The sequence below is a fragment of the Tamandua tetradactyla genome, chromosome 5 (assembly GCF_023851605.1).
Source record: "Tamandua tetradactyla isolate mTamTet1 chromosome 5, mTamTet1.pri, whole genome shotgun sequence".
Taxonomy (NCBI): domain Eukaryota; kingdom Metazoa; phylum Chordata; class Mammalia; order Pilosa; family Myrmecophagidae; genus Tamandua; species Tamandua tetradactyla.
The window spans coordinates 140,336,177-140,348,405 of NC_135331.1; the positions used below are offsets into that span (position 1 = coordinate 140,336,177).

The 12,229-nt window shown below is 38.8% G+C and overlaps 1 protein-coding gene across 2 annotated transcripts in view; it reads right to left on the reverse strand.

Moving 5' to 3' along the window:
• The window catches only part of ME1 (malic enzyme 1), a 254,780-nt gene extending 252,902 nt beyond the window's left edge, over window positions 1-1,878 (reverse strand). Inside the window, exon 1 of one of the 2 annotated variants that reach the window (XM_077162347.1) lies at window positions 1,705-1,878. In XM_077162347.1, coding sequence (XP_077018462.1) covers window positions 1,705-1,785 — 81 coding nt within the window. In that variant the 5' untranslated portion in view covers window positions 1,786-1,878. The remainder of the gene's footprint in view (window positions 1-1,704) is intronic. The other variant, XM_077162348.1, reaches the window with a different exon arrangement.
• Between the last annotated feature and the right edge of the window lie 10,351 nt (window positions 1,879-12,229).

Sequence of the window (12,229 nt, forward strand, 5' to 3'; positions counted from 1 at the left end):
CCATTAAGTTAAGGAACCAGATTTTGGATTAAATTTGATATATACAGGAAAAGTTCAGTTGTAAATTCAACATGTTAATGATCTTAACATGTTAATATCGTGCCTTTCTACCTTTGGTGGAAGATTTCTGTTGCACCTTATTCTGATATAAGTATTAGTCCATACTGGTGAACAGGAGTTGAAAGAATTTTAATATCATAAATTCTTAACAGAGTCATAGTAAAGGCATAAGTACTGTGGTTAGACTGCCTATTCTATTTACACACTATAATAATCACTCTTGACCTAACTTGAGAAGCTTCAAACAGGTTATATACCATTTATGTGGTCCTTCTTCAGTGGTGGCCCATAACTTAGCCATAAATTACAGCAGGCAGATAACACATTAAAGTTACAAACTGTTCTGTCATGTTGCATTTCACCTATGTTCTAAAAACAGGCCTGATGCAGAATGATAAAAAGTAAGAAAGAAACTGACAAATTTATTTGAAAAAAATAATAAGTAGGAACTATTTTAAATGTCAAATGCTTTATGACCACCAATACTAATAATCAAAGATTTTTAAAAGTTGTCCATCACCACAAAGCTATTAATAATGATCAACACGAACAAGCAGGAAAAGCTAAGGTTCAATTCCTAATGAAAAAGGGTGTCTGCTAGATAGACAATAAAAATGACTAAACACACTTCTATGCTGACTGATGGCATTTTCAAACCAGTGAAGAAATAGGAATGACAAAACACACACATACACACACAAAAGGCACAATTCAGAGACAAAAATCTGTGTAACTACTTAGTATGAAGATAAGCAAGCTTATAAATTGTGATGGATTTTTCATTTGACGGGAACTAATACTACTAGTACATTACCAGTGAAGAAGGGTGAAATGTTACCAGGTGTGTAAAAAAGGTCTCTAACCTGGGTGTACATGAATTCCCCTTCAGTAAAAATGAGAAAAGTCCTAAAAAATATCTTTTTAACTTCCCAAAGGCCAGATTTTTAAAATAATAATAATAAATAGATAAATAGATATGGCTTTGCCCACAATTTCCTACCTAGGGCAAGAAACTTGGATAGCAGGCCATGCAAAGTGTTTCAGGCAGAAGCCATCCACCGTGCATTCTCAGACTCTGAATTGTGTCACTCCAGAAACTAAAAAGGCCTTGACTTCCAGATTGCTAATGTGATCTGAGAAACTCAGAACACATTTCTGGCCAGGCCGGACCTGCAGGGCTACTTCTTTCCACAGCAGCCTCAATAATTGCCCCACTGAGTGAAACTACTAACTGGGTGGAACATCGTAGCTGACCTGGTTGCCTACCTGCAACTTTCACGAAAAACCCTCAATTCACACACTTCGATACAACTTTCTTTGCCTTGACTTTTGTTTTCTGAGCAAAGCAGCCCCCAAAGTATCGTAAACAAGCTACACCTTTGCTTCTATTCCCAAAATGGGATGCCGAGGTGCGAAGACACCCAGCAGCACCTTGCCATCGCACTCGCAGGCACACACCAGTCCCCACCCGCATTCTGCCGGCTCGGCGGTCCCCGAAAAGGCCCCAGCAACCCCGGCTGCTCAGCGGGCGCGGTCCGCCGGGAGCGAGCGGAGGGGCGAGGCCATGTTAGGAAGGACCAGCGTGAGGGGCCTGGCCTAGACTGCGAGGGGCTATCGGACTGCCAGGTGGGAATGCGGGCTCACCTTGTTGAGGTGGGGGTTCCGAGTCACCGGGTAGCCGCGCTGGTGGGTGTGGCGGCGGCGGCAGGCGGCTTGGAGCTCCATTGCTAGCAGGCAGTTCGGCGGCGGTGTCGGGCGGGTACTGGAGGCGCGCGTGGTGCAGGCGGCGGATGCTGCTCTGCGCCTTCACCGACTATGGCCCCAACCGCTGCGGCCGCGCCGGGAAAGGCCCCGCGGGCGGGGGCGGGCGTGGGTGGAGAGAGGGGGGTGGACGCGGCGGGAGGAGCCCGTGCGAAGCTGATGTCCCCGGCAGGGCAGCTTGCAAGAAGCGCTGAGTCATGGCAGAAGATCAGCCGAGCCGAGGAGTGAGGAGAAGGAAGAGCGAGGTGGTGGCGGCGCTGCTGGAGCCGGAGAGGAGGCGGCAGCTGGCGCCCTCTCCCCCACCCCCTCCCACGCACAAGACTGTTACAGTAATATCGCAGTAATTGTATAGTCCGGCTCTGTATGTGTTGTTCATTAAAGGTTCTCCTTACCCAGAGACACAAATGCGAACTAAAAATGGGTTCCCAGGCTGTCCCCGGGAGCCAGTCACCTCAGCCCAGGGTGGCCCCTTGGCGGGAGAAGAGTAAAGGAAGAAAGGGGTGCGAAAATTGAGAGGTTACAAACCAAAGAGGAAAAGAAAGGATGGGAGGCTTGCGAGGTGGATCTTATGAGACTATAGAAAGACAACCACTGACAAGAATCCCTCCTGTCAATCTCTACCAAGTTCTCAGTAGCCTCAGTGTGGTCTTGGGTGCAGGTCATGCCCTGGAGCCGCAGGCAGGGAGGGAACCAATCTTGATCCATAAAGCCCAGGCGCCAGGGGAATAGAAAAAAGGTAAGAGGGAAGATAAAACAAGCTGGACACCAGGTTGTTAACTTGACAAAGGCGGTGGGGATTTTTGCTCCACGAGCTCAATAACCAATTCATGAGACACTGGGGTTTCAAAGAGAGAAAGAATCGTTAGGAGATTAGTTGTCCTCTCGACCCCAAATCTGTCTCCCAAAACTGCGGTAATTCTGATAGGTTAATAGAATTAAAAGATGGGCAGGTTTTAGAATAATAAGCACAGTGGCTCCAGATAATGTAGAGTCAATGTAATTATTGAGCATGCGCAAATTGATGGACCATATGTAAGAAAGCTGTGGCCTTAATATGATGATGAATGTGATTTTTAGAATTATAATGAGAGATAGGTGACTTAAGTTCAAGGCTAAGCTAGTGTGCATGTCAGGCGGGGCTTCCATTGGTTAGATCCAGTCTGGGTTATCAAGATAACTCTGGACTTGGGATGGATTAGTTTTAGACTGACCCAAGACCCTTCATTAATAAGCATTAGGGACTATCTTTAGTGAATACAAGACTCTAAAGTTGAAAAACTAGATAAATGGGTAAAAATGAAGGTTAGTCACCAGGTTTTTACAATTACAGAGGCAGAAGAGAAGGGCAGTACAATCAATATCAGAGATCAAAGCAGTTGGATTATATGTAGAGATTTCAGGTATCACCCTCTATTTACTCCAGTATACCATCTATATAATGATTCAGTAATCAAAATCATCCCTTAAATCATAATTTCTAGGTTACAAGGTGGCTTCTATAGATTACCCATGAGATTTTTTTTCCCAGTGCCATTAAAATAAAAGGTGAGTGGGCTCAACAATGCTGTCCTGACCAAAAGGGGGGAAAAAGTGTAACAAACAAGGTATCAGTGGCAGAAAGAGTTCAAATAGAGTTGAAAGGCTGCACAGGAGGTCACTCTTAACGCATACTTCAGTTAGTTAGATGCAAGTTAGACTTGCCATCCCCAACCAAAACCATTCTTGCCAATCCTAAAGAATGCCAAGGGCATTATAGAAGATTCTACAAAGGTTCCATGCACTAGGGTAACTTTCCAGTACTTACAACCTGCAGATGGGTCCCTGGCCCAGATAAGTCTTAAAATGCAGAGGGACCAGCCCTTCCAGAACATCAACTAGTTCCATCCCCCTATCACATATTATTGACAGCCTCTTCCAACATGAAAATGTTAGCATCAGCATAGCCCAAATATCCCTGAAGAGTGGGAGAAAGATGGAAGGTGATAGTGGAGTTATACAGAGAAGGTCGGGTTTAAGGAACGAGTATGAGTGCTGAATCATTATACTGATACTTCTTTTTAGCCTCCAGTACCTTAGAGCAGCTAAAGAAATAAAAATCTAAAACTATGGAATTGTAACCCATACCAAACTCTGAAATCTGCTCTACAACTAATTGTTGACATGTGCTTTGAAATTTATTGCTTTTATGGATGTATGTTATATGAAGAGAAGGAGAAGTATAACAGAGAAGATAGGATTTAACAAATGAGTATGAATGCTGAATCATTATATTGATATTTCTCTTGCTTTCCAGTGGCTTGGATCAGCTAGAAGGAAAAATGAATAATCGTGGAACTGTAACCCATACCAAACTTTAAAATCTGTTCTATAACTACTTGTTAAAATGTACTTAGAAATTTATTGCTTATTTGTATATATATTATAATGCATAATTTTTAAAAAGTTAAAAAAATAAAATAAAGGCGGGTGAAAGGTGCCAGGGCTCAATGAACAGACAGATTTATCCTGTATACATTTTTTTCTAAGCATTGAAACCAGAATTTTCTAGAACCACACTCTGAATAATGCTGGGCAACTCAATCATGTAGGGCTTAAGTTTTTTCATTTGTAAAATGAGAAGGTCTGACAAAACTATCTCTGTGCAGTGCTGAAATTCTGTTATTTTAGAACTAAGATTTTCATTTGAAGGTTCAAGGACTGGCAGAACAGTCAGATCATAGCCAAAAGGATTATGCATCTGAAAACAACAAAAATTGAAACATTTTGTACCCCAGTTTCCTTTTCAGCTAGATAAGATCAGTAGTTTCTGCCCTATTCATATCTCCATAAGAATATTATGAAAGAAAAGTCGGGATTGATTGTTCGTTTCGTATCTCCACGAATTGTAAATACATTCAATCATAGTGTTGTCTTCATTTCTAATTGTTACCATATCAGAAAGATTTGTCAGAATAGTTGTTTGGTGTCATGTGTATGTCCTGTGGCCTAGTATTTGATTTGTCTAGAATAATTTGTTTTTGTAGAGAACATTTTGGTCGTATCACAAAGTTCTTTAATAATAGTGCTTGCATTTAAATAATACCTTTTATTGTCCACTCCGTGATCCATAAATGCTTAATCCTGCAACATCTGAGAAGGTATACATTACAGAACTGACTCATTAATTAACTGAGGCACATTATAATTAAAGTGCAAAACAGTTTATCTAAGACAAAACAGCTTAACAGCAAGCCTGGAAGCCAAACACAAAAATTTAGATGTTACCTGTCTGTGCCCATTTCTGGGGTGTTATGTCTACAGATAGGAAAGCTTATACGGAGTAGCTGGAAGAGAGTGTGTGGCCTCTCCTCCAAGTTAGCATTACAAAGGGATTACAGTATCCTACCATGCAGGTGAATTCCATATCTTCCACATTCTCGTCTATTATAAAAAGAACTCCAGTCATCTGGAATGATAGAAGGATGAGGCCAAGCAAAGGGAGCTATTTTGTATATTCATGTTCAGTTCGAAGAGTACTGGGAAGAATTTTTTTTCCCACATATATATTACCAAAACACTGTAACAGTAACTTTTAAAATGTAATCTCAAAACTGTAAGTAAGTTGGAAATTCTAATACAAGCCTTTACATGAAACTTCAAAGCTGGAAGCAGGCTGTAATGACAGTTCTTACTCTCACAAAGGAGCAGTATATAAATGTAAGGTCCGCACCCAGACCTGAATAAGCTTTATTGCTTATGACTGTTGGATTCTGTGTCAAATTGGCCAGGTGATGATACCCAGTTGTCTGGTCAGGCAAGCCCTGGCCTGGCTGTTGCAGCAAGGATATTTCGTGGCTGGTTGATAAATCAAAAAGCTGATTTATTAAATCATCAGTCATTTGATTGCAGCTGTGGCTGATTCCATCAATGTCAACTAAGGGCCTGCCTCCCACCTCCAACAAGATAATCCCATCAGTCTAATTCAGTCCAATCAGCTGAAGACTTTTAAGGGAGACATAGATTTTCACTGCTTCTTCAGCTGGCAAGCATCGCCCATGGAGTTCAGAGTCCATTCAACCGAGTTGCCAGCTTCATAGCCTCTCGAATTCCCACAGTTTTAGACTCTAGAATTCCCACAGTTACATGAGACACCTTTATGAATCTCATATTTACAAATATATCCTATTAGTTCTGTTCTCTAGAAAACTGACTAATACATTGCCCCAGACCTCACAGATAAAAAGACTTCATCCAGGTCTCTAACCTGAGCGGCACCTTTCTCAGGTGTCACAAAGGATGTCAATCCTGAAGGGAGTAGGATAAACTACTGAAGTTCTCCAGGCTCTGTTACTTGTTAACTAAGATGATTATCTCTCTTTGTCTCTGATGGATATAAAAACCAATTGAAAAATCATTTCAGAGAGACAAATTTAGGAAAAATTCCACTGTTCTCCCAATGTGACTTTTATTGGCTGTGCCAAGTGACAAATCCAGATTTGGTAAGTGTCCCTTATACAACCCCAAATTTTTCAGTCCTTTTTAACCTTCTTAAAGTTAACATTTATAAGCAAAAATATGTAAGAAAGTTACTACATAGAAAAAAATCCTTTTCCTTTGAGAAATTGCTGCTATGAAGTCACTCTGCACACAATTGGGTAATATTAGCAGCAGGTGGGATTTACAAATTAAAGGACTAGAACCTGTGGTTTTTCTATTACATAGAGAATACTATTAGTCAAAAGCAGATTTGTCTTACCTAAGTCAAATATGATTCTGTAGATATTTTAATATAATTAGTTGAGATTTTAAGTACAGAAAATTCAAGAAATTTCTGCAATTCAGATGTTTTATTTTTATGAGACAAAAAAATAATCTAATAGGAAAAAAATATTAGCTATGTGGTATAGAAGGGATGCAACAAACGTCACACTGAATGGGGCTGAGGAGGAAAAAAGGAAAAACGGGTGATTTTCCAAATCTTCCGGAAATTGGCTTTTATGCAGATCAGAGACAGAGATAATCATCTTAATTAACACGTAACAGAGGTCTGGAGAATTTCAGTCGTTTATCTTAATTTCCTATTTCCTTCAGGATTTACATCTTGTGACACCTTGGAAAGGTGCCTCTGGGCAAATGAAAATTTATTCAAATCTGGATGCAAAATTTACATTTACACATCGCTGCAGACTTACATTCACATATTGTCCTTTGTGAGACTAAGAGCTCCCAGTAACAGCCTGCTTCCAGCTTTAAAGTTACATCTAAAGGCTGTTTTAAAGGCTACTTTTTTTTTTTCTCGCAGTGTGCTCTGAAATTTATTGCTTTTTTGTTGATATTATTTTTCACTAAAGAAAAGTCTTTGTATGTCTACATGATAGTGAAAAAGAACATAAATACACTAGTAATCAAAAAGGATAACAAACATGTATCTTTCAAATTTTCAAAGATAACATAGCACAAAATTCAATTATAGTGTAGATTAAGTTTAATATTGTCTTACAATTTGCAGATTTTGAGAAGCAATTAAATGTTGTCTACTATGATACTTGGAAGGTTTTATGGCCTTCTGATAAGTTATCTTCATAGAGAAAAGCATTTATTTCAGCACAATTTTTAAAGAAATATATACACCATGTAAGTATTCCCTGTTGGTGGAGGGTTATAACCTTTTTTTAAAAAAATATTTTTATTAATAAAACAACATACAAACACATTCAAACATTCTATACATGGTATACAAACAGTGGCTCACAATATCATTTCATAGTTGTATATTCATCACCATGATCTTTTTTTTTGAACATTTGCATCACTCCAGAAAAAAGAAAAAGAAAAAACTCATGCATACCATACCCTTCACCCCTCCCTCTCATTGATCACTAGTATTTCCATCTACTCAATTTATTTTAAACTTTGCCTCCCTATTATTTGTTTATTTTTTCTCCATATTTTTAAATCATCTCTCCATACCCTAGTAAAAAGGAGCATTAGACATAAGATTTTCACAATCACACAGTCACATCATAAAAGCAATATCATTATACAGTCATCTTCAAGAAAGAAGGCTAATGGAACACAACTTTACCATTCAGGTATTTTCCTCCAGCCACTCCAATACACCATAAACTAAAAAGGAGACATTTATATAATGCATAAGAATAACCTCCAGGATAACCTCTCAACTCTGTTTGAAATCTCTCAGCCACTGACACTTTATTTTGTTTCATTTCTCTCTTCCCCCTTTTGGTCAAGAAGGTTTTCTCAATCCCTTGATGCTGGGTTCCGTATCATCCCAGGATTTCTGTCCCACATTGCCGGGGAGGTTAATGCCTTGGAGTCATGTCCCATGTAGAGGAGGAAAGCAGTGAGTTCATTTGCCCTGTGGGCTTACAGAGAGAGGCCACATCTGAGCAACAAAAGATGTTCTCTGAGGGTGACTTTCAGGCCTAATTTTAAGTAGGCTTAGCCAATCTTTTGCAGGAATAAGTTAGGATTGAGGGCTCAGCCTATTGATTTGGTTGTCCCCACTGCTTGCTAGAATATCAGAAATTCTCCAAATGGGGAAGTTGAATATTGTCCCCTTACTCCCCATTCCCCCTAAGGGGACTTTGAAAATATTTCTTTATTCACTGTCCAGATCTCTTGGGGATTTTATTGGGGCAGCGCACTAACCTGGACAAACCAACAAAATCTCATGCCCTATTCAAGATTCATTGTACTTATGGTGAATGAACTGACCATACTTGCTAAATTTTGAAATGCTCTATCCAAAATGTAAATTTTGCACCAAATAAACATTTCTCCTTTTAGTCTCACCCAGAAGTTGAAGTTTTAAAGCATGGATGATATCATCTTTACCCAGTCTTCTGAAACATCTTAGTCCTAGCTAGATCAGGTTCATTCATGTCTCTATTCAATGTCTGATCACTTTTTCAACTTTTTAAACAGTTCCTGTATGGTGTGGTGCTGACTTTCATAGCTTCAGAGCTCTGAGTCTCAGGTGTCACATAAATAACCCAAAGTTTCTGAGAAAGACCATGTTATATACAAACAGCTCAGTATCTCAGAATTTAGAATTAACAGTTACACCTCCTGAATATATGTGACTCCTGTAAGAGCTTACAATCTGGGACCCTTTACAATAAGCTCCAACCTGATAACCCATGCTCTTGATTTCAATTCTCTGAATTTGTATATTATATTTAGTCCATATGAGTGAGGCATCATAATGTTGTCTTTTTGTTCCTGACATTCATTCAACATACGGCTTTTAAGATTCATTCATCTAGTTGCATGCCTCACAACTTCATTCCTTCCTGCAGCTGCTCAGTAGTCCATTGTAAGTATACACCACAGTTCCCCCTTCCATTCCTCAGTGGTTGTACCTAAATGCTACATTTTAAGACTACCTTACAATTTCCAGCTTGCTTAGTTTTAAGATTATATTTAAGAAGTTACTGTTACAGTGGTGTTTGCAATACTAAGTAAATGATCCCATGCATCACCCAAAAAGCACATTACTACTAAGTAAAATAAGTTCAGGTTTTTTAGTTTGAAATCTCAACATGCCCTGTTCTTGGTGTGTTTTAGTATGAATGAAACAACTATGACTTTCTAGGGTTCTAACTTGAGAATTCCAGTGTTTTTATATTAAAGAAGAGAAAGTCTCCCAGGGTTGTACACCCTAAGAGTTAAGAATCAATTTAGGTTTCTAAATTCTTAAGCTGGCCAGTCCAAGGGTAATGCCACTCAAAGAGAAGGTTGACTTTTTGCCTGCTTACTGTAGTGAGGACACAACTTCACTGAGAGCTAGGCTTTACACCTGGCTCCAGAGAATCCCTGATGAGCCAAGCCACAAGCTTTTGGCATTTGAACAACTGGCATGCCTTATCTTGAGATTTAGGATTGCCTTCCCCCCTTTTACACCTATCTATTGACTTCTCTTTATTGCTGGTACTAAGTTGAAAACAGACTCTGTAAACTAAGGTGCAGAATAAGTCTATTGAGCAGACTGACACACAACGGGGGCAGAACTAAAAGGAAGCTACTGCTCAAAGAAAAGTGGTGAGGAAATAGTTTATACACCTGCTTAGAACAAAGAAAGGGTATAGGGGAATGGAGAGGAGGCAAGGAGCACGTGAGCTACGTGAGTTGTGTGAGGTATGGTGTCTTTGGGGGCCATAAGCTGCCCAAGCAGAATGTTTGTGTAGGAACGGGCTTATCTGGTGAAGATAAGCAGACTTGCTGGACATTGTTTAATACAGTTCCTGCTTTCTCATAGTAGGAGTCTGAATTAGGACCATAAAGGATTGTGGTTTGTCAATGTGCCTCAGTTATTTTTCTGTTTCCTTTCTGTAGTTTCCTGGGCAAAGAGGGAGTTCAAGCAGATCAGGTTGGTTGGTAAAACTGTTTACCATTCCATTTTCACACTGGATATCTTCATTTGTCTTCCTTCCCTTATACTTATAAGTCTAGGAAGTTGCTACTCCTGTGTCTTAAGCTCATCTGCCGAGAACTCACCACTTGCTTAAAGCTTCAACTAAAGTAGGTGCCTCTCTGTTACAAGGGACAAAATACATAAACTAAAATGAACTAGGAAAATAAAAGGAAGGTTGTGGAAATTTATTGACTCATGTAACTGAAAAGTCTACAAGTTAAGGCTTCACCCATGGGTTAATCAGAGTCTTAAATAATATCATCTATTTTTGAGCTCTTTTCCAATTTCAGATGAGCTGTTCTCATGGTCAGATGAGCTATTCACTCATGGTTAGAAAATAGTTGCTTTAGCTCCAGACCTTACATCTCTGCTTCAAATTCAGTACAAAAATCAAAGACTACCTCCCAGCCACTCAAGTCCACCCATGCCTCAGGAGTAGGTCTGATTGTGACTGATTGGTTTGGCTTGAGTTACTGCCTCTCTCTAATCCAGTCACTGAGACTAGGGAAACGTAATGACATCCTAAAGAAAATGAGCAGAAAGTGAGAGGGTCATGGTTCCCCAGAAGAGAAGAAAAGCAGGGTGCTATAACTAGGAAAAGGGTAAATAGATGCTGTGCTGCAAAAACAATAATTGTGGATCTCCACATAGAAGCAGAGAGTTACAAACAGCTCAGCATAATAGAATTTTAACTGTCCCCCAAAACTCTTAAAGTCTGCCCTTCTCTCAAAGTACCCAATATCTTAACAAACCCTGACCTCTTTCTTAGCTTAGATGTTTCAACAAAAGAAGTTCATCACTCTCATCTAGTTTTCAGACTGCAGCCTGCAACACATTAATTGGGTCAATTTAATGGGTTACAACTACTTTCTTTTTTTCTTCACAGAACAGAATAGAATATATTCAAGCACATCTCAAGTAAGACTGCTAAATATGGTTTCATGACCCTTGCACCAGTTATATATATATGTATATATTCATTGGATAGTGATTCAAAAAAGTTTGAAAACAGCAGATTTAGACCATGTTTTCCAAAGTACGTGCATAGTTACCAGTAGTGATAGTAAAGATGTCACATAAGTGACATTTTTAAATTTTAGTTATATATTTGTTTTAATATGCAGCAGGAAAACATATTTAGCAGCAGGAAGGATGTATTTAGTAAACCAGAACTATAACTAGCATTTTTTTTTAGTTAAACTAAAGTATTTAAGGAAAAAAAAAATGAACCAATTCCAAACAAATATCAACTAAGAAACAAGGATATGCCAGAAAAATGTATATCTGCAAATGACTGAGTTATTAACACTTAATTTTCATACTTTTACAACTATGACTCCCTTAGTAAATACTTCAGTAATTAGTATCATGAAGAATGGTTTCAAATTATAATGTTTAGTTTTAATTTTTATTGTATTTTTCATAATCCTTGGGATGTTCTATATTTAAGTGTTTGAAAATATCTCTGAAAGTTAGAAGCACTTCTTCAATTCTAACTATAAGATGGCTTTGAAAACACTTAATGCTTTATAGTCAGTTTGTCCCCACTGGGGATATTCCCCCAAATATTTGATCAACTTTAAGGGAAATGCACTACTTGGACAAGTAATAGCTAATGTGTTATCACGGAGATAGAATATGGATTCTGGAACCAAATTTCCTGGGTTCCTTATCCAACTTTGCCATCTCTGATTTGCATGACTATGACAAGTAATTTATCTCCCTGTCTTTCCTCAGATGATTTATCCTCATGAATGGTAGGCACTATAAAAATAAATGCCAAATGAAAATATGTAAGAAAAATTAAGCAGGCATACTGTTCTATATACATAGTTTGAATTTTTTTAAACTGAAACACTATCCATCACTAGAAAAAAATTGAAATGTTCTAAGAATAAAAACTGTACTTAGAATTTCAACAGTTAGAGGTTTGGCACTGGAAAGTGGAATTAAATGACTTCACAAGTGTTAAGATTCGTCTATTTATGTTTC